The sequence below is a fragment of the Amblyomma mixtum genome, chromosome 6, assembly GCF_055824585.1.
Source record: "Amblyomma mixtum isolate Tamu chromosome 6, ASM5582458v1, whole genome shotgun sequence".
Lineage (NCBI taxonomy): Eukaryota > Metazoa > Arthropoda > Arachnida > Ixodida > Ixodidae > Amblyomma > Amblyomma mixtum.
This window is the reverse complement of record NC_143017.1, coordinates 136,755,807-136,778,701: the sequence shown is the minus strand read 5'-3', so window position 1 is coordinate 136,778,701 and position 22,895 is coordinate 136,755,807. Positions and strand designations below refer to the sequence as shown.

Genomic DNA, 22,895 nt, shown 5'->3' with positions numbered 1-22,895 from the left:
GAGCCTGAACTCGACGGCGAAAGCGATGACGTGCGGCGATTACATTCACGGACGATTTGTAATGCTCCGACAGGATGGATATCGCCGCATCAAATTCGTCAAGGCGGGGCGCCTCGTCACCGGAGTGCGAAGCAGCAGCTGTAGGCGCTGAAGTGGACGACGGCGGCGCCAAGGTATAAAAAATGCGCTGACCTTCCAGTCCGATGCAGTTCAGCAGGATGGCCTTCCGCCTGTCCGCGCCCAGAGTAGAGGCACCAGAGGCCAGCATGTAATTACGGAACGCCAGCTCCCATTGCTCCCATGGAAGGGCAGGACGACCAGGAGTCGGCAGGAAAGGCGGTGGTGGCTGAAGCCCAGAAAAGCTCATGACGGAAGGTGAGCAGGCCACGTGAAGGTCCCGAATCAAAACAGCATTCTCGTCGCCAAAATATGTTGTATCGTAGTAATGATAATTAACAGTAAAACAGTACACGTAGCATACGGTCGAGCCGATCTGTATTCTCCTACTTCGTCGTCTTCTCTACTCCCGTGCGCGCGAGTGCGTGCAGCGCACTTGCCACACTTCATCTTTATCACACATAGGGCATCGTCTAACGTTTCAAGCAGTGCCAGGCTCGAGATGCGATTCGTGAACAAGCCATAGGTGTCTATTCGTGCCTTTACTCTCTCCGCATATTTACCCACCCTAAACCTTCCGCTTGGAACCGCCTTTCCTCTTTTAAGAGCACAGTAGGATGGAAAATGGATGTCACCAACGGCGGCCTCTGAAACCTTCTTTTTTTTTTTGTAAGTGAATCTTCTCTGCATAAGTTCATAATGTCTCTGCCGCGCACCATTGACATTCTTTTTTCAGAACGAAGTGACAGCCTTCCGACTGACTTCTGCGTCTTGTAATCACTAATTAATAACTATTTTTATCGTCGAAAGGGACGATCAATAGTTCTAATTCGACATGTTTTTTTGTCTTCCCTCCGTATTTTATTTTATTACTGGTATATCTAATTTGTTTATTTATTGAATTTTAACGATTCATACATATTTTCTCATTTCAATCATTCTGCTATTCTACTTAGTTTTTTTTTCCCCCGCACATATACCTCTTTGGCATTCACCACCGTACCTTGGTCAATCCCCCCGCGTGGGTATGTGCCATTTTCATATGGAGAAGAAGAAGAAGAAGCTCGTGTCTCCACGCGCAGGTAGCCTAACCCTCGCTATTCGAAGGCCTCAGGACGTTGCAGAATACAGAGAGCCGCTTCAGCAGCGACGAACTTCGACCGGTTCCGCTGGGTGCTACCGCCTGCCGTCATGCAGCAGTGGCACTCCACGTACAACAGTGTTTTGGGCCGGCAGACGGACGCTGGTGCAGCCACGGCCGCAGAGTACTACGATGAAAACGTGAGCGACCCCTACCAGGTGAGTAAACCAACGGCTCGAACACTGCTTGGAATATGTACGCTCTACACAGAAGGGAGTAAAAAGCCGTAAGCTGTCCTCTACCACCCTCTCTTCTATAAAAGGGAGTGCACTAGAGGAGAGATTACCCCCTTTAGAGGCCCGTGTGCAGTGCGATGTCAGTGCACGTTAAAGATGCCCAGGTGGTCGAAATTTCCGGAGCCCTTCACTACGGCGTCTCTCATAGCCTGAGTCGATTTGGGACGTTAAACCCCAATAAACCAAACCAAACCAAACCAAACCAAACCTTTTTACTCCCATATCGGCAAATTCGTGTTTAGAGTGATAGGTGCGCCGCGCGAAGCACCTGTGGCCATGACTTGAACACCCTCAATCCCCGCCACTGTCAACTGCCTTGCCAACTTTAGCTGCTGAATCTAGAAACTTCGATTCCTTTCTGCTATATCTATCTCCTACATTCGGGGACTTTCGACTTCCTGAATTATTCTTCGCTTTCGCTAACTTCCCCTTGATGCACCGATTAACTCTCTATCACCGACACCACTGTGTTCGCAGACATAACGCGGGTGGTCGGTCGAACTCAGTGTTGCCGAACATGAATGCTTGCTTCGCCTACCTCATAGATTTTGCGCCTCCTCGATGGGAAGAAGGTAGTGTACTAATACCTGTGCTGCACTACAATCTCCACAACTGGGTGTTTCACTTGCGAAATGGGCGCGTTACATGAATAAGTATGAATTCTACGACTGGCACCCGGCTGCTATATATCGTGTGGCGTGATGATATTTTTTGCGGTGGTACATATCGATACTCGTTAGGAGACAGGTATGCAGACAAAGCGGCTTTTGTGCAATGACAAGTTCTGGAGAGCACTCCGGGTAGTGGGTTGGGCCCTCGAGGTCGCAATGAAGCATGGACTTCAAGCCAACTAGCGCAGTCGAGAGGGCCCACAATCTGTCTAAACCTAATCCCTAACCCCTGCCCTCTTTGTCTATAACAAAAAAAAAGTTTCTTCCTCCTCCTCCACCTCGTTGTGGAGAGCTGCTGCGCTGCCCGAGTCCGTCACCGACACAACTAACAACATTTATTACTTTCATGCAAGCCAGTGCTGCCATAGCAAATGCACAGACTTACTACGCTCAGCAAACCGGGCTATCATCGGCTTCCACAGAGTGCCTAAGCTTTCCAACAACGTTCGTATCACAATGGTGCACAGTCCCAAGCCATGGCTGCCTGGATTCTGAAAAAAGTTATTGCATTTTCTTTCTTGTAGCGCCAGCATATCTCAGTTGCATAACGCTGTGAAGGCGTTAGCTGTCACCTTCGCGCATCAGGTTCTGATTCTCTCCCTCACCAGCCGATAGCGGCGGCTACAGGTTAGCGCGGCGACACGCAGAGACATGTGATTGGCGATCTCTATGAGTAGCGTGGTGTATGACGTCACTGCTTGCTATTACTGTTGGGCCCGAGATCCATGTGGGCTCTCTCATTATCGGCCTAGCGTGAGAAGCTGATCGTGTGTGCTACGCAAGAAGAAGATGCACGCGAGTAGACACGCTTCGAAACGTGAGGTGGTTCGTTTGCCAGCCATCTCGCAGACGTCTTCCCGCAACCTGCAACGCTAATTTAACACTTAGGGTCGGCATAAACACCATAACTATCTCAATTAGGCCGACTGCAGGAAAAAGGCCACTCTCATGGACTTCCAATTAACCTTGTCAATGCGTCAGCTGCGACCACTCTGTCCCCGAAAACTTCCTAATCTCATCTACGCATCTGATCTGGTGCCACAAAGTGCTAGATATGTCTTCTCTTGAAACATTTTCCTTTACACTAAGGGGCCATCATTTATCCTTCCTCCGCATTACATGCCCTGATGTCTCCCATACCTTCCTCTTGATTCTTTAGATCATTAACTTGCGTTTGTTCCCTGACACATTCTAATTCGTTCGTGTCTCTTTAACTTTACCCTAGGAATAGTCTTTTCCACTAAGGCAGTAATTACATATTCGCATCAACCCAAGCGCATCTACGCGTTCATAACGTAGCCATAAAAATTAGCACTCTCTAAGTGCACATACAAATTAGCAAACAATACAAAAAAATCCACCCTAGCACAGCCATACGGCTCCGATTAGGTCGATGCTAGTGACTAATTACTCTGTAAAACCGCCAGTTGAGCGAGTTGGCACATACCTGAAGAAAACAGCGCAGCAACAGGGACAAGACAGAACACAGAACTGGCACTGACTAGAAACTGAAGGTTTATTGAAAAGGAACACATAAAATATACTCTCTGAACAAACAGGAGCACGCATGAGCTACACCAACAACACTGATAAGATGTCAACTTAAGTCAAGGTGGTCAAGATACAATAGTTCACAGTCATGAACGAGGACGGATGGGGTGCTTACGCATGTGTCGCGGTTTTTGTGAATATGAAAATCTTCGCTGATTTTACTCCCTTATTACACCCTTATTACAAATCTGCAACACCTTAGGAGAATCCGCTAAACACTGGACATATTTTCCCTTCCGCACTTGTCTGAAATTGAGAACGGTCGACACAGCAACCACCAACGCCGCAGAACATGCAGCCGTTTCCCCGTGTTTCCTCTCTCTCTCGGCAGCAGAACGCCGCCAGTCCGGCCGAGGTGGGTTCCGAGGAAAGCAAGAGCCGCACGGTGTGGTTCCTGGTGGCCGGCATGGTGGCCGTCTTCCTGCTGCTGCTGGCGCTCAACCTGTTCATCCTGAGCAGCGTGGCCGACGACTGGGAGCACGCGAACCGCGCGCCCGACACGCCGGACACCACTCATGCCTCGTACCTGTCGCGGCAGCAGCCCCCCCGCGAGCGCGGCGCCAGCGAGCGCACGTGCAGCACCCGGGCGTGCGCAGCGGCGGCAGCCAACGTCAGCCTCGACCCGGCGGCCAACCCGTGCAACGACCTGTTCGGCCACGTCTGCAACAACTGGATCAGGGCCGCCAGTGAGGCACGGTGAGCCCGCTTATACATATATACTTTTCGCTTGACTCACTCGAAGACCTATACCGTTAGCGGTAATTGTTCATCTGTAGTACCCATTCTCTGAACTACACCGCTGAAATGAAACGAAGGCACCCTAGCAGAGGACAACTGAATAGTGTGATGAAGTCCACCTAGCAAGCGTGCCGTTGTTACTGAGACGCGGCAAAAACCGCTTCACCAAGGGACACTACTATGTGGTGAAGTCCACCCAGCAGAGGATTGATTGTGCTGACAAGTTGGCGATGCCTTGCCTGCTCGCTTCTAAACACACAATCCTCGCTGCATTCTTCGACGCGATTGCTCGGTCTAAATGGTCGCGTTCATTTTTACTCTGCACTTCCTAACTCGTGCGCAAAAAGGGGTGAAAGACAAGAACCCTTTTTGCTCTGATATTTCGGTCATTTTGAAGCTGCTAAGAATGACTATACATGCACAACGTCTCTTCGGCACCCATTTCAGGGGAAGGGGGAGGATTGTATTCACGAGCAAATTCCATTACTGGCAGAGCTTCTCCTCCTCCAACGTCACCTGGCACACGGCGCGCAGGCTACAAGGTAATCTGGAAGCATGTCTGGAAGAGAGGAGAAGCTCTGCCGGCAGTGAAATTTCCGCGTGAACAAAAGGCCAGCCCCCTCCCCTTCCCCTGAAGTGGGTGCTGACGAAATGTTGTACACGTATAGTCATTCTTATAGCTTTAAAATGGCCAAATTATCAGAGCAACAAGGGTACTAGCCTCTTACCACTTCGCGTATCTTTCAGAAAGTCCAAAGAGCGAACGTGACCACTTAGAGCCAGCAATCGCGTCGAAGAATGCAGCGAGGACAATTTATTTGGTCCGAAGTGAGCGCGCAAAGCGTCGCCAAGATTTTAACGCAGAGACACGCCTGCTGAGTGGACGTAACCACAGGATGGTAATGTCTTCTAGTGAAGTTACTTCACGGCAGTGCAGAAAATCCTCTGGGACAACGGCATGCTTGCTAGGTGTACTGTTTTTTTTTAGGAGGGTAGAAGTGTAGGCCAGTTGGTGAGACATCAGGAGGCTATACACCACAGCAGACCGCCCTGTGTCGTCACCTCCCTCTGTCCTGTGTCTGCTGCGGTGTATAGCCTCCTGAGGTGTACTCTATACAGACAACTATACTGCGTTACCTTAGTCAAAACGTTTGAGCCGGCTTTACTATTTGGCACCATTTCTGCCTTAGATTGTAACCGATGTGCAGAAGTACCAGTATTTTAATTCATGGCAGGTACATTTACGGTTTATGGGCAATTACATCAAACGCAGCGGTGGCTTAGTCGTTTGAGCATCCGTCTCACATACGGGAGGTGCGGGGTTCGATCCTCTGTGCCGTCGGGTACCCACCGGGGACAAAAGCTTTCCCCTGCCTGGTGCTCGGCTTGTTTAGGGTGAACTGCTTGAGAATTGGGTCTTTGACCCCACCTTGAGCAAAGGAAAAACCTTGTGCCATGGCGCTCTTTGGCCACAGATTCCCTTGCGCCATAAAAATTGATTATCATGAACATCCACATCGAATGTGTGCGCCCGAAACATGGGTCTTCTCAACATTGGCAGGTCTTTTAAAATTCGCCGAAAATATAGCCTAAGATTCTTACTACCGCGGCATTTTACCCGAAGGCAGAGGCACGCATGAGCTGGGAGTTTGGTTTTCAGGAAACGTGATGCCAGGGATGTGGTAGTTGATTCCCTCGGTCGATGACCGCAGGTCAGATTCATGGGACGCGCGAAACTACCGCTACACGATGGACCACGCGCACCAGGCGGCGCTGTCTGGCGCCCTCCACAAGCTTCTGGCGGGCAGGGCCGGCAGCCGCTGGCTGCCCGCAGCGCTGCGGCGGCTCTACCGCAAGTGCCTCAAACCAGGCCCCGAGGACGGCGTCCAGCTCCGCTCCAAGCTGTTGGACAGCGCTGGCGTAGCCCCATGGCCGCAGCCACGACGGGACACCGGCAATGCCGAGGACGTGTCCAAGGTGCGGACTACGCAAACAAACAATAGTGTGAGCAATAACGCGGACAAGGAAGCACACATATACGACGAGGACAGACACCGACTCAGACATAGGGGCATTGATTTCCCTTCTTGCGTAGCCCCTCTAAGATTCTAGCGTCTGAAATAAGTCTTGAACTTCAGGAGGCACGATCTTCTTGAGGCTAAAAGGCAGGGTCAGAGACAATCAGGTCGTGTCGGCAGAGCTGTGCGCGGGCTTTTGAAGAAGGTGCCACCTGTAGAAGGAATTTTCTGAAGCAGAAGAGGGGTCTGGGCGAGTTGGTTCATATTAAAAACAAACAACCTGCGGCCTCGTTGCATCCGCTACAGTTGATTTGTAGTATTCAGAATGGACCAATTCTCTCCAACTACTCTTTTGTTTGGACAAAGAAAAGCGTGCGGCTCGCCTCCGCTGTGGAGTCGGTCAAGTGCATCATACATCATGCATGATTGCGGCAGAGTTAGCGCCAGAAGTACTCAGCGCCCCCTATTCGTTCTGTTCAGCGTCGCGCGGGAATGGACAAAGCTGAAAATGTACTAGCTTGAAGTGCTTGGAACGAGCTCATTAAAAGTGCGTTTTCGGGTCACTGCCCGTGCACGTGCACGTTGCACATTGCACGTTGGAACGCGGCAGTAACAATCCTTGCCAAGCGCTGGCTTCAGCGATCTGGCTGCCCGGTCGGTCGTTCACTGGGGGTTTGAACCATCCACGTCGCACTGCTTTAACCCGAGCCACAGTACGACATACAAGCACCACCTCACGTGGAGTTGAGGCTATTCTGATCTGGTACATGTAACTTTACAGGCAGGAAACAAGTAAAAGAGGCATTGAAGTGTATGCTGAACAATGTACGCATTTTTTCGCTCCCCTCTACGCTTAGAAGTCACACTCCCAAGGCCCAGGAGATCTTGTATAGCAAGGGAAATGGGCTTGAGGGGACATTGAGACTATTTTCTTCACGCAAACCAAGTCACCCGTGTCTCTGCTCTCTTCTGATAGTCGATCACAGATTCATGCGCTTGTACAGCACTGCGAACAAACACCCCGAGACACAACATTCGCCTTCAATTAACGTGATATAAGCGGTGCTTCCACCGTTATGAGTATCAACATCAGGTGTTCCTGTCTCGTTAACGCGAAATGCGCAGGTACTGGGCAACGCGTATTACTTCACCAACGAGCCGGCAATCCTACGTATGGGCGTGGGCGCCGATGGGCACGTATTCCTGGCCGAGCCTCGGCTGCTGCTCGACGGACCCACTACGGGTCCCGCCGAGGTGGCACAGGCGGCCGACGCAGCCTTCGTGTCGGCGGGAGGGCAGCTGCCACCGCCACTGGACGTGAACCGGCTCGAAAAGCTCCTGGACACGGCGCGCAGGGGTGACGAGCCTCCCCCTTGGAACACCACCCTGTTCCTGTCTGGTATGCTGACCCATTGACTTCCTCAGCACTGGTCTTGAGAGACGAGGTGGCGCTAAGCGATCATTGCAGGCGTTTGACGCGCATATTACTGAGCAGGACACGTTGGTGTGGACATCTAGAGGGTGCCATCGTGTGAGCCTGCACGGTTACGTCCGGCCATGTGATGTAATTCACAAGAGCATGCTGGTAGATTTGGTGGGCTGCTTATGCACGCCTCACAGATAGCGATAGACAGAATAATGGAAAGGCAGGGAGGTTAAGTGGGTAATGATTTGTTTGCTACCCTGCACGTGGGGAGAGGGATCGAAAGAAAAAGATAAGAGGAATGAAATAATAAAGCATAGTATGGAAGTGCCCGTGGGTGGCATTGCTCCGTAAGAACACATGACGCTCATATTCTATGCGCCTCTATGTGACGTAATATTTAAGCAGTAAGAACACGCCACAGGCTGACAGAGAGAGAGAGAGAGAAAAGGACGGAAAGGCAGGAAGGTTAACCATGCGATGCCCAGTTGGCTACCCTACACTTGGGGAGGGGAACAAAGGGGAAAAAAGGAAAAAGAGTTGGTCTTTTTAAATAGTGTCTCGCTGGATCCTACGTATACATTGATGCGCTTATTGATCTAGGCGTGCTTTGAAAACAGTGCTTTGTCCGCGAAGTGTCCGTGTCTTTCAGAGCCAGTTGCTTTTACTGATGTCCTCCATTGCTTAGCTATGAAGCAGTGCCTTGCTCGTGGTGAACCACACGGAGGTCTTCCGATGCAGAAGCGGAGCCTGACGGCGGTCGACAGCGCTCCGGCAAGATACCGCTGAGCGCTTGGGCCTCGTGGAACCTGCGCACGGTGATCGAGGAGGGGTTCGAGCCTCGCGAGGCCGTCAACGAAGTCGTAGTGCGGGCGCCGAATTATGTCGATGCACTGCCGGATGTGCTCAAGGTTCGTTGGAGAGGCGCTGCAATATTAACCGCGTTGGCGCTTCAGTAAGTGGAAGGCTCGAAACTTGCGAAATTATTTATATTGACGGAATGGCTCATAGGTGCGCTCCGGGATAAAAATCACTCGAAGCTTTAATGTGTATTTTCTGGCATGCTCAAATTATATAAAAAAAAAATCAAGGAGGTTGTTGCAACACTGGCGTTCTAAATGCACTAAGGTTCAAGCATAACTCCCTAAAGTTATGGTTGCATCTGAAGGTCCTTTTCACAATGAGGCAGCAATAACTATTTTGCATACGGGCTGCGTACTTTCTCAACGGCAGAAGCAGCTCCTTGTCTTTGTTCATTATGGGGTGTTGGCGCAGTGCGTTTCGGAACGCATCTAGAGCAAAAAGTCAAGAAGCACGAGGATGAGATTCGCAGTCACTGTATACTCTGTTTCTTTGCTAGAAAACATACTCTATTGGACGCTAGCTCTTGTAATCTCAACGTACTCCCCGCTGAAATAAAGAATATGCCGGGTGTTAGTGAACACTTTCTAAAAATTTTAAACAAATTCTAAAAATGTGTCGGCAGGAAAGAAAGAGAGAAAAAACTCTTCAGGTACAAACTGTTAGCCGCGGCAGACGTCAGTAATATTGGAAATCGTGGAAATTTTGGAAATTATCAAGCCAAATGACAAAAAAAAAAGCGATCCTAGGTGCATTGCTTGAATTCGCTAGCAATCAAGCGTTCGTTATGTCTGAGGGTGTACTCGTAAGTTCGTTTATCCATGGTCAACACACTAAATTTGTTGCATCATAAGTCCAGGCATGAGAGTTCGTTATATCCAAGGTCGACGCACAAAGTTCGTTACATCCGAGGTCCAGACACGAAAGCTCATTATATCAGGTGGCACACTAAGGTCCGTTATATCCGACGTATTATACTAAGTTTCAATAGGTAGTATAATAAGTTCGTTCGTAGCCCCGTGGGCGTGCAGGTTACCACCTGCCACTGGCTCCTGACAGACTGCGCTCGCCACTTGCGCTTGCACGGACCTTTCTAATGGTACCGCGTTAATAAATTCTCAGTTAGCACGGTCTAGTGGTTAGGGCCAATGGCGAGTTCGTAGCCGCGGACAAGACGATGCCGTATCAGTTTTTGAATTGAAGGAGGTGTCGTGCTTGAAATCCTTGCAGCGCGAGGAAAACTCGTGCGTCTGCCAGAACAAAGCCGAGAGAGAGCGCATGTAGTCCGCAGGAAGTTCAGGACACAGAAGGAACGGTCAGCCCGTGACTTGTTGCATGCGCCTGCGAACCGACTGTGTTATCGTACCGTGACATGTACAGTAGGGGAGGTATCCAGCCAGCGGCTAATAATACAGCTATATCAGCTTCGTGTATGAAGCGCGCAGTTCAGAGAGTTTTGTATCCGGCTCTACTTCATTTGCTTCGTCGCTTTCAAAAACGACGGCCAAGTAGTTGCGACTATCCTTTATCTTGCAACCCGGCGAGAGTATCACTTTTTAACTAGGCTATTAACGTCTTGTTAAAACTGCGTATTTAGAGGCGGGATAGGCTGTCTTAAAACTGCATCAGCAGACGGCTCAAGGTGCCTGGTTTATTTTCTGTGCGACATTTTTTTCTTTTCCGACGTGTAAAAGGAGCGTTGTGTAGTGATGCAAAACTATCGATAGTACTATCTATACTATCGATGGTCGAGTCACTATGAAACTATCGATGGTAAAAAAGAATATAGTTAATGCTTTCGATAACACTATCGAAAGTACTATCGATAGCATTATCGATAGCACTATCGATAGCCGTATCGATACTACTTGTTATATTTGATACTATCGATTCTATAAAATCAACCACGCGTACCCACTGCATCCTGAACTTGGTTTGCCGAGCGTGTGGTATGGAGGTGATGGTGTGAGTGACTGACAGGACTCGCACGTTTACGCGGCCTACGCGTCAACGTGCTCTACAGATGTTGCCTACGTAAAGTTGATGGATAAAATGTTAGCGTGCGAATGTCCTAGTTGCGAAGCATGTGTGCGAAAAGCATTTCTGCAGTGGTTACGTCAGCAAGACGACGTCTGCAGTGCACGATAGTGTCGTGTAAGCCAGCACAACTTGTGCTATTTGTTCTTTCATCAGATGCAGCCCCAGGTATTTTTCCGAACTGTCCCGGTGCACGTTAAAGGAATATAGCTGGCCGAAATTTACCCGGAGACCTCCACTGCGGCATCCCTCATAGCTTGAGTCTCTTTGGGACGGTAAGCCTCATGAGACCGTGAAACCAGTCAGGTGAACGCAAATGTTTAGGTTTTATCGCTGGCCAAAAAATGCATAATATCAATATTGTTACTATCCATAGTCTTATCGTCGAAACTATCGATAGTTTCAAATAAACTATCGATACTATCGATAGTCAATTTTCCGAAAGTTTTGCATCACTAGCGTTGTGCGATGCAGGAAGTGAAGGAGCACGAGCTTCTCAACTACCTGGGCCTGCGCACCGCGCTGCTGGCGTCGAGGCTTCTGCCGGCTGGCCCGGAGAAGCAGACTCTGTGCCGACTTCTAGACGTTGACGACACGGCTCCAGCGCGTACCACCACCGAGCACTGCATCCGCATGATAGGTACGCCCCAGTGCATGGAGCCTCGCAGGCTTGGCTCCATTTGTGTATAGCCACAGTCTGAAGATCGATTGTGGAGGACGTAAAAATAAACACTTGGTATCGTTTCCGAACGTGCGCTGAGACCTCAGCAACACAGGCAGTTTTCGTGATTTGTCACCTTGACGTGGCTTTTCAGGTTTGGTGTCGAATTAGCAAACCTTTTGCATAATAGAGCAACTCAGAGTTGTCCTTCGTCGTTTTACTAGCAAATGCACTCGCAGCAGAAGACCGTTTATAAGTTTATTTCCGCTCTTGCTGGTAGATGAGGGGCCACTGCCCTCATGCGCTGAGAATTCCTTCATCCGGGATTTCAAAGGCTCGGTAATTCTTTTTCTACTTGCAATTTCACCTCTGGAATTGCTCAGCGCCCCAAAAATTTTCTACCACGCTTAAGTAAGACTCAGTTTTTTTCTTTTTGCTTTTTTTGGTCAGCGCTCGCCGAGTCAGTCTGTCGTAACTATGACCTGTGTGTCGTCTGTCTTCCCTTACAAAAAATTTTTAGGCAGTTTACAGACTATCCATAGACTTCTGTCTATGAAGTCTATAGACTCTCTATAGACAAATCCTACTGAACAGTATATAGGCAATACAAATGTTATAGACAGTCTATAGAAAATCTATAGATTTATGGCGATACACTTTTAGTAGACTTTTGTCTATAGACAGTCTATGAATAGACAAAGAAGTATCTATAGGAAGGCATTAGAAGCTATAAGAAGTCTATAGGCCGTCTATAGACCATTTTTATAAGGGTTCCACGCCCGACGCTGCTTCCTTGATGGCCACGAACATGAACACTCACTCTCTTAAGATGGGTGACTGTACAGGCAGCGTGCACAAAGCCCTCTTTCCTGCTGTCACAGCGAAGTACGAGCCGGTGTTGGCGCTGCACGTGCTTGCAACTCGATCTCCGCTGGTGCACGGCCTGGACCCGGGAGCCCTGCTGGGGTACCTGAAGCGCCAGCTGTCCGACCTGCTACGCGCGGGGGCGCTGAACACCGGCAACAATTCGCTTTCGACAGCGCTGGCTGACCGCGCAGACGCCCTCCCTTGGGTGGCGCTTGCGCCAGACTGGCTGAACAACGCCACGATGCGCCAGGCATACGTCGACAGGTGGGATTACTTTGTCGCAAAACGAACCACGACTCCAGGTGGTACGCGTGGTCCATTGTTGTCAAGAGTCTGGTCCACTGCATGACAAATGGTTCGGTTCGAGGTCTTCACTTGGCTTGTTTTATGCTCTCAAGGTTTGCCGAGATGCATTACCGAAGGGAAAGACTAAGCAACGAGTCCGTAAAAAGCATTGAGGATCCTGCAATAATTTTAAAGCGATAGCGTTGAGGCTCCCTTTCTAGAGAAACTCCGGATTCGTCGTTGGTGTTGTAAGCGAGAAACAGCGGGGGTAGGGTGGCCAAGGTGGCCATCCTATCCACCCATGGTCGCCACCTTGTGGCCAGTCTAGGACGCAATGTCCTGCTCGGCCTCACGCAGCCGGTCACGTGACCTTGTGGCGTCGTCACAACCTGCCCACCGGATTGTGAGCAAACTGCCCGCCGTTGCATGTGGCAGGACAATAAATGATTGGACGCGAGAGGTAGCTCGTGAAGAGTAACCTGGTTCTCAAAATCTCCACTGATGGCAGCACCTGCCATCGCAGGGCAGTGGCGCATCGCTTAACCGCTGCACCACTGCACCGCTGCGCGGGAAGCGGTATGAGGACTCCCAAGGACCTATGTATGTGAAGTAGACAATGAACAATTCCGCATACATGTGTTTTAACTTAAACATTATCGCGGCATACACTAAAGGCGGAGCGTATCTCCTTCATTTCTATTCGTTGCTCTATTAACAAAAAGATATTACCTTTGACTTATCGCCATGCAGCGCATTTGTGTAAATTTTTTCAAATTTCTGGCGAACATGTCTCACTGCGATTAAGTTACTTATCTTTCGTGCTTTCATTTCGAAGAATTCATATTGAGCAATGTTGTATTCTTCTTGTCCCTCCTGGTAGGGTCAGTAGTCAGGGCTTGCAGTATTTTGTAAATAAATAAACACTTTCTGGAATGCTGGCGAATTGATTCATTTCCTTTCTACCTGTGCACCTTTATCGTGCTCTGTGCAGGGATTATTTTGCTCCTTCATTTCTACACTCTTTATTGAAGTACTTACCAAAAAGAGAGAGGCCCCTGACGGATGTTACCTTGTGACTAACTGTAATATTTACCTCATGCACTTTACATGTACCGTATTTAGAAAAATAAGAATTAAATGAAATTGACTAGCGCTGGCAAATTATAACACGCCAATGTATGCCCTATTTTACCTCGACGCTATCGCAAAATAACGTTACAGGTAAATAAGCACGACGAGATATTTGCATCGCTTAAATGACAAGGAACAAATGCGCTTCTGCATTACATGAATGCTTGAAATGTGAAGCTTTGAGTTGTTTAAATCGGCATGAAACGTCTTATTTTCGAATGTTCTACAGTATTACTGTGCGCCTACTACCAAATACATGAAGCAACCGCAAAAGGGGGTTCTCCGACGGACGTCGGAGAACCCGTTTTTTACCCCACCCCTCATGTAATGTGCCGCGAAGGGACCCGTGAGGTATACTAAATAAATTTAAAACCCCTGTCTGAGGTGGCCCGCTATCTCACGTGCCAAATGCCCGTGGCGCAGGTTCTACGGCGAGCGAGTGGCCTCGGCGTCCTTACCGGCGTCGCAGACCGTGTTCGCCTGGATGCAGGAGAAAATGGTCAACGAGCACCTGGCTCTGAACGAGCCGGAGCAGTTCGCCGACTCCCGCTGGCAGGCCGGCCTGCTGTCGACGCGCTGCAGGCTCGTGCTACGCGAAGAGGAGACCGTCGCCACCGGCCAGGGGTCTGAGAGCGACGAAGAGGGCGCTGAGACGGGCCCCGAGGCTACTCTCCAGGTCTGTCACCCAAGGAGGAAAGATTGAGACACACTCGCGAAACTCTGGATCAACCGCTGTGCGAAATGCATTCCCTCAGATCGCCCTCAGAGGAATCCTTTGCTTCGTCCACTATTCATCCCCCTTCATGTTTCTATGCTTCCAAGCCAACTTAACAGCATGGATAAGCGGACCTCCTGTCTACCAGCTGCCATGTTTGAAATGTACGCTATACGGAACCATGCGTGTAATGTACGCTTTTAAATACACGAGCGCTGTTTATTATCTATCCAAGCGAGCTGGCGCCTGGATTTGCGTACAGGTGAGCGCAGCTCTGTGGACGTAAAAGTGCTGTCGCGAAGTTGAGCCCGTGGAAATCTGGCACGCAAGCCACGGAATGCATTTCTGTATCAAAAGAAAAAATGCTACCTTGTCTCTCCGGAGGCATTACAAATGCAGGGCTTATAGATCAACTCTCGAAGACCTGCAGTGGTATAAAAAAAAGATGCAAGGACAGATAATATAAGGACCCTACTTCACATTGCCGCCGAACTTGCTTGCGCAAGAAAGGGTGGCTTAGAATATCACACTTCCAGAGGAACAACGAGAACACGTTCTTTCAGCTTCTGCCTCTCAGCCACACGTTCTTTCAGCCTCTCCCTCGCATCTCCTTCTCCTTTTCTTGAGCCCGACACCCTATCTTCCCTCTGTTTCGTCACGCTTGCCCTACCGCCTTCCCTCTCTTTCCGAGAAGCTCCCCTCCTCTCCTCTCTATTTTTAGCTTCACCCTTACGCGTTCATTTCCCATTGGAAAGACCCATTCGCTCTCCTCATCATCCAGGCTCATCAGACTTCGGACAACTGACATGCTCGCTTATACTTCAGTGGTTCCTGCAACGGCTGGCTGTGTGACAGAGATGCTAAATGCGCATGTGCAAAATCTGTCAATTTCAAATTTGATTGTTGTAAGGAAAATGCCAAGACTGTAGAGAAAAAAAAATTCGCCATCCAAGATGATTAATTAGAGAATTTTTATTGTATCCTCAGGTGTTCATATGAAGAAGCGACACTTCCTTCAGTTTCCGGCTTGTTTGTCATTGGAAGTCGTATAAAGAAAGCATGTTTTAGCGTTTTCAAAGCGCCGATGCTTGTAAACCAAAAACAAGAAAACGCACACTCATCAGAGCTTCCTTAAAGTGCAGATGCGTCAATGTTGAAAAAATTGCTACCTTCATTTCGTACGCGTGACTTGACGCCAAATGGCTTGTCGCAGAAGGTTCCACATAAACTGCTGCCATTCGCGGCGCGTTGCATCCAGGCAGTTACCCAAACCGGGCCCAAGCAAATTTCATGTAAGTCTGTTTAAGGGAGGCGTAGCGCGAAAAAAGACAGGGACGTAAGTCGCCGCGGCGGCTCGGTGGTTATGGCGCTCGGCTGCTGATCCGAAAAAAGCGAGTTCGATCCCGGTTACGGCGGTCGCATTTTGATGAAGGCGAAATGCTGAAGACCAGTGTACTGCCCGATGTCAGTGCACATTAAAAAACCCCAGGTGGTCAAAATTACCCGGAGCCTTCTACTATGGCGTCCCTGATATCCTCAGTCGCTCTGAGACATTAAACCCCATGAGCCAAACCAAACAAAAACAAACCACGTATTGTGGTTATGTGGCGACGCCGTGACCGAACGGGTAAAAGAAAATGCTCGGCGTTTCGTGCTAGTTGGTTATACGTGCTGTCGGCAGCAGAATATGCGAATACCACATCAGTTTCGGTTAGGCTTCACTACCGCGCCATTTCAGCCAGCGCTTGCTGTCTAGGCATAGAAGTGTCATCTGTTTATCGGTAGTTATGAATCAGACATACCCATTCATCTAACGACACTACTGCTATGCAGTAAAGCTAACTAATCAAGAGAAATTTCAGTTATGTGGCAAAGCCATCCTGTCAAGGTGCCCGTGGCTCGGTTGAAAACTTGGGGACGGCCGCAGCTCTGCTCGCCAACTCTTATTATCTACAGGCGTGCTAGTGCGCTCCTTTCACATGCCCTTTATAAATCTGCACCAAATCCATCGCCTTGACCCAACACTATACGTAGATGCATGTCCTTGGTGTGGCGACACCCCTACTTTTCGTCCATATCACATGGACAGATCCACACAAACCCCACCACCTTAAGCCGCCTGATGCGGCCTCGGAGTAGTGGGAGCTAAAGCTGGAGCGTCTCCGTGGAAGACCAGGAGTCGCTGCTCACCATCGCCAAGAAGTCAGCAGAACCAATTGGGGCCCTGGACTGTAACGACCCCAGCTGCAGAAACTCCTAATACAATTTCTGCAAATAAATGTGCATTCATCATCGATCCGTGGCGCTGATGCAAAGCTAAAACGACAAGGCGTCGAAATTGAAGCGAGCCATGCAATAACACCTACGGTATACATCTTTTTTGTCTCCAACCGTAGCTCGCCGCGTCGAACTGACGATATTTTTATTTTTTCCAACTGCATGCAACGAATCCTTTCGTATAAACTGCGTGTCTGGAAGACATTCCTGGCAACTGTACTTGTTCCAGGTGCCACCGGCAGCTCTCGACTTGATATGGGCTACCGATCCTTCGACGGGCATGCTGCAGGTGGCACGAATCGGTAAGACCTTCTCTTGCGCTTCTTAATACGAAAGCATTATATGGCTCTGTAGTGTTAGAAAAAAGTGTCCGTAAAACATGTCCGCAAATTCTGACTGCACGATTACGTCATTCTCTGAAAATAAATGTGTGAAAGTGTGATTGTGACAGATAGCGTGTGATAAAATGTTGCCATGGGAAAAATTTGGTTGGTGTGGTGTAATTCGTTAAGTTAACGCGAAAAAAATGCCCTTATACGTCGAAATAGCCATGGAGACGTCGATATAGTATATGGACGTCACAACAGCCACGGACGTCGATATATTATGTGCACGTTTTGCTTTCGCATCGCTCCAATGCGGGTCACTGCAGTGATCTCTAAGTTCTTTCATTGCTGATAGCGCCGCTGAGGCGAAGCTGTAAATTTTGTAACGCACTCGAAGCTTACTCACGGAATTAAATTATAACTCGTTCCTCTTGCTGCACCTTTGACAGCACAGCCCCCTGGCTTTCAACAGCAATGGTTCTTTCTTTAGCAAAAAGCCCAAGAAATACAGCATCGAAAAAGAAAATGTGTTCTCCTCAATAGAAGCTGAGGGAAAAGAGACACCTCTGATAGCCTCGGTCTTGCTTCTATAGCTCTGGGTACTTTTGCTACCAGCACGCGTGACATAGTTTTGCAGCATACAGCAGGGCCAGTCATTATCATGCACGTTAGTATTCACCTTGAATAGAGCTAGAGCCATGTATCTCAAGCTTCCCAGCCTTAGACGCGCTATGACTAATTTCAAAAAGGCATACTGATCGTGTTCAGCCCCTGCAGACATCCCCGAATCACTCCCAATTATTCCCGTCTTGCGCTACCCGCAGCCTTCGTGCTGCGGCAAATTTCCCGATCTCACCGTCCAACCTGATTGACTGCCGCCATCGACGACGTCTCCTGTCCCTTCATACCCACTTTCAGTGCGTTACGGCCAGGGCACTTATTTTTCTTATTTGCTTTTATTGCCCACCTTAACGTTGTGCAGCAGGGCGCTTTTATTTTCTTTTTTTTCAATCCTTTCTAACATATGTCCAATCTGCACGCATCCGTTAACCACTTTCCGTACTATAACCTGCAGGGCGGAAAATTGTAGGCTAACGAAAAGGCTTGAAATTAAACTGAGGACAGCGCAGCAAGCTATAGAAAGGAAAACAGTAGGTGTATCAATGCGCAGGATGAGAGAGGAATGCGCAGGATGACAGGGAACAAAAGCGATTTAACCATTTCCTAACTAAGATCAAGAAGAGGAAATTGGCATTTAATGCGGAGAACAGATAAAGGATATCTCAAAGGGTAACACAGTAGAGTCCATATTAGCAGGTGCCCGCAGTGCGTGCAGACAAGATTGGGAGGTTGGCAGGGATAAGGTGGTCGCATATATGGCGCGGGACAGGGCTGATTGGCGGGATACTGGACAGGCCTTTGTCCTTCAGTGAAAGTAAGTATAGGCTGCTGATGATGGTGTCCCTGCCACAAACACGACGAGCACTCGTCTTCTCCCAGGTGTGCGCTCCTACGAGCCCGTGTTGCGGCACCTGTTCCGGTGGTTGCAACAGCAGCAGAGCGCGTCATCGTTGCGGCGTCCCGAGCGCAGCGCCTGCTCCTCGTGGCAGGCGCCCCCGGAGCGGCTGGACGCGGCGCTGGAGTCGCGGGCGCTGTCCCTGGCGCTGCGCGCCTACCTCGCGTGGCCGCACGCCTCCGAGCTTGTGCTGCCGGGCCTCGAGCACCTCGGGCCCGAGCAGCTTTTCTTCGTCTTCTACGCGCTCAACCAGTGCGAGGCCAATGGACCCGACGTAGAGCAGCTCCTCGCTTCCAAGTACAAGGTGCGCGACCCACTTCGAGTAAGTTTTTCCTTAGCACGCGTGGAAAAAAAATATGAGCATGCCCGGTATAAGCAGACTACATTGCGCATAAGCCAACAAGGCTTTTAGTTTGTAGAATCATAAGTTTGTAAACTTCCAAAGGATCACGTCATCGGTTCATCAGTAGCACATATTCGAAGCCCCTTAAGTCGCGTCACTAGGTGCGTTCTTTCAATGGAAAAATCGCCTTGGGTGCGCCCATTTTGTCAGCCATGTCACGAATGCGTACGGACAGTAGGAGGTCCTAAGCGGCAGGCGTTAATGCAGCCTACTGTTCCAAAACGCAGTAAATGAATAAACTCAGAGCTATGCTGTTAAGAACAAACAAGTGGGTGGACTACGTGAGGCTTTGTACGCTTCTTATGTATATTTATATTTCCTTAACTGTCGCATCCAGAAAAGTTATTAAGCTTTCAACGTTTGCTTTTCACCGCTTACTTCCTAGCATGCTGCAGTGCAATGAAGACGGAAACCCGGCACAACGATTAGATGCCGCTCCGACGTATATTGCACAGTGTCGTTAAATAGCCAATAAAGTGCAATTAGATCATGATTAGATTGCACATATAGACAGGCGGAGGCCAAGTACCTGTATCGTGATTGGCCGCCAGAAAATAAAGCGCGCAGAAAACACAAGGGCGAGTGCAGAGGAGAGACGAGAGCACGTTTCGCATCGCGTGTTTAGCTGGATATTTCAAATAAAATTTAGTTGGAAGTAGCATGGATTACCATTTATCTCAAGCCCATGCCTTTCTAAGCCTTAAAATTACCCACAATGGTGAAAAAAAAAAGATAAATCTTGTGTATACAGCACACAGCTCTAGAGCTGAGGAAAATTACGACGGCGAGTGTAATTGCGGTCGAGCTACATTACATTTTTTTCTTCGGTTTTGGCAAAGTTGTGTGATCACAGACTGCAATTATTATTCGCCCGCACCTTTTCCTCGATAGGACAGCTGCTGAGGGTAATCTTCAATTCAAAAAAAAAAAAAAACGATAACTGTAGAGGAAACCCAAGTTTCCTCGCCGTGTAGTTCCTGCTAACAAACGTTTTTCTATTTTATCGCAGTTTGCTCGAGAGCCGTTTCTCAGCCTGCTGCGTTTTTATTTATTTATTTTATTCAGCGTCGCGGTGGGGCAGCCCGACCTGATCGCGCCGCCTGGGTCAACGGGGTGACTTCTACGAACGAAGACTTCGCCCGTGCCTTTAACTGCCCGCCGCCGCCGAAGCAGCCGAACCCTTTCCGAGACTGCAGCACGGCGGCCGCTGCCGCCCACGTCGGCCGGACCTGACGCTGCGGGCGATCCGAATTTCGAGGCCTGGAGTCTCACATGCTTTTCTCGTTCGCGAAAATATACATCATACGTTCTCCAAACACCGAATTCAAACTGCACTGCTGCTTGAGTTCGAGGACAGATTAATACTAGCTGCTCACCTTGTTTGTGAGTGTTTTTTTTGTATATATTCAGCGTTTTACTTTAGTCTAACGAGGAACTAACTCTTCGTGGGCTATGCTTCTATTTAGCATTGTCTAGCATACCAGATTTTCTATTGGACTAGAAAAATAACGTAAATTTTGCATTGTGTTGGACAGTTGTGCAATAAACAACACATTGTCTGTTTAAAAACTGTTTTGTCGTTGGCGCGCCAAACAAATGAAATGCTAGTTTCACGCTGCATACTGATAGCTGCTCGATATGTCGCAGATACGTGGGACGGCTGAAAGAGATCGTGGCAGAGATGCAGTCTTTCACCGCACCATGCAGAATACTCCTCCTGAGGTGGAATGGAATATTCTTCATCCAGCTTTAGAATTCTTAAAATGCATGAAACAGCTGCTTGCACATCACGGCCAGAGTCTACCACTGTGTACGTAGATCGACGTCAATGCGCGGCAGCGATAAATGTAGTACTATCAGAGACTGGGATGCCGAAGGAGCCTACATGCACGCGCGGCACGAGGAAGACTTCAAAGAAAGTGACGTCTTCCGAGAGGTTTTACTTGACCAAAGGTCCGTGAGCGAGCACTGCTTCCAGCCCTTGAAGAAAATGGCGATACAACTCCTGCATGCAACGGCTTCCAAAATTCCTCCTCTGCACTTCGGAGGACGCATGTCATTACTCCTGATGCATTAGAAAGCGCTAAGAGCCGTGAAGACGTACTGAAGCTGTCACGGCATTTTGTTTATGCAGCTCAGAAACGTGGAAACTGCAATGGTCAGCAGCGCTCTTCGTAACACATCTTGTTGAGTTTCTGGCACGCAGCGGCATCGCACAAAAACACGGCGAATGCAATTTTCCGCACCTGGCACAAGGCACATTGAAACTTTTGTCAGTTCCAGTTTCTAGCACTGATGCTGAGCGTGTGTTCAGCTTTGTGAACTTCGCAAAAACAGAGATCCGCAACAAATAAAGCAGGGCTGGCTTACGGCGACTATAAGGATCAAGTTGGGCCTACGGCTCCACAGCAAAACAACTTCAACCTCTTACTGAGAAGTTGGCTAAATATGCGCCAGAATTGCTCTCGCAAGAGTGCTATCTAATCTAGATAAGTTATTTGCCCGCACACTGACCAGTTGATTTTTTCGCAACGTGTCTGTGACTTGAAGACACGCAAAAGGCCTAAAATTTTGTGCCCTTTATTGTTTCTTGAGATGATTCAAAATGTTTTTATTTATTGCTCATTAAAAACCATATAATATCGCTTCTGTTCTATATATCTACAAATCTGGCGCTAAGATTAGATGGCATGGCTACCTTTTGCAGCTTTTAGCGTGAGTTCTGACTACTTTTCAAATGTTCCCTGCGGTAACCTTGTGAAAAACCTGTGCCCCCCCCCCCCCCCCTTTTTCGTGTTCGACGCGGCCGACTATCATCACCGTGCGTCAAGACAGCACCGGCTGGGCGAGGAGGGAAGTCTCGAAGCGATACATTGGTTATAAGGGACGCCATAGTAGAAGGTTCCGGATAAATCTAGAGCATTTGAGGTTGTTTAACGTGGGCTGACATAGTGTATCCCACAGGCGTTTTTATATTCCGCCTCCATCGAAACTCGACTGAGGAGGCCGGGATTGAAGATGATATTTTGTTAACAAGGGTATCGAGTTCATTCACACATGGGGTAAGCGGAAGCAGCGACGGGAGCGCCACCTCGAAGGCTACGCGGAGCTCCGCATAGCCATTGAGAGTCTCTTCGGAATCCGGCCAGCGTCACGAGCCGTTGCAGCCGCACGCTCGCGTCAGCTTCCGCGGCAGGCGCACGGAGATCTGTTGTGCCTTGCCGCTGGACTTCTGGTTCCAGGCAGCGAAGCGAGCGCAGCAAACGCGAGCTCTCGTCCCCTCCCCCGCAAATACTCGGGGATGGCTTTGCCGCAAGAATGCGGCGCGCACGGGAAAACCCGGCCGCCATTGTCTGCGCGTACAAACATTTGCCGCCGATACCTCCGAAGTCGCGCACCTGCCCCAGCCGGTAGGTCGGAAGCCCTTCTTACGTAGGCTTCTATTTCCGAGGAATGCCACGTTGATGTTCTGCAGCTGGCTGGCTTGCTCTGTTTAATGAAATAAAACAGCGCAAGGGACGGGAGAAACACGAAGGAGCAAAACAGACACGGGCGCTGTGTTTTGCTCCTTCGTGTTTCGTCCCGTCCCTTGCGCTGTGTTATTTCTAGAGGCCGGATTTTTAGGCACTAAAAAGCACGTTTTAGGCGCCATAAACAGGCGGCTAAAATTGCATTTTAGGCACCAAACGGAGAAAAATAGGCACTATAAACTTTATCAAAAGTGCACACAGTTCCGAACTTCAGCGCGCAATATCTGCCGTAAAATAAAACAAACACAGATGGAATGATTTGGGACCTTAAGCAAGGTGCGAACATTAGAAGCCGTTTTCTTTAAGGCTGTCGCGCTACTTTACGTACAATACACATGCTTCAGCAGAGCAAAAGGGACGGTTACCAACCCTTTTAAAACACTTTGGTATA

At 49.1% G+C, this 22,895-nt stretch overlaps 1 protein-coding gene across 3 annotated transcripts; it reads left to right on the top strand.

The window, feature by feature from the left end:
- Positions 1-506: 506 nt before the first annotated feature.
- On the top strand, positions 507-20,602 carry LOC149340504 (uncharacterized). 3 transcript variants are annotated; one of them, XM_089551270.1, is made up of 11 exons: positions 507-1,416; positions 4,051-4,412; positions 6,167-6,431; positions 7,598-7,871; positions 8,637-8,806; positions 11,268-11,433; positions 12,336-12,585; positions 14,161-14,413; positions 16,959-17,031; positions 18,556-18,893; positions 20,040-20,602. In XM_089551270.1, the coding sequence occupies exons 1-11, from the start codon at positions 1,309-1,311 to the stop codon at positions 20,205-20,207; spliced, it is 2,427 nt and encodes an 808-aa protein (XP_089407396.1). In that variant the 5' UTR covers positions 507-1,308; the 3' UTR covers positions 20,208-20,602. The 3 variants fall into 3 exon arrangements, with proteins under 3 accessions (XP_089407396.1, XP_089407397.1, XP_089407395.1); XM_089551271.1 differs by having other exon boundaries at positions 4,048-4,412; positions 18,556-18,875; XM_089551269.1 differs by having other exon boundaries at positions 4,048-4,412.
- The last annotated feature ends 2,293 nt before the right edge of the window (positions 20,603-22,895 follow it).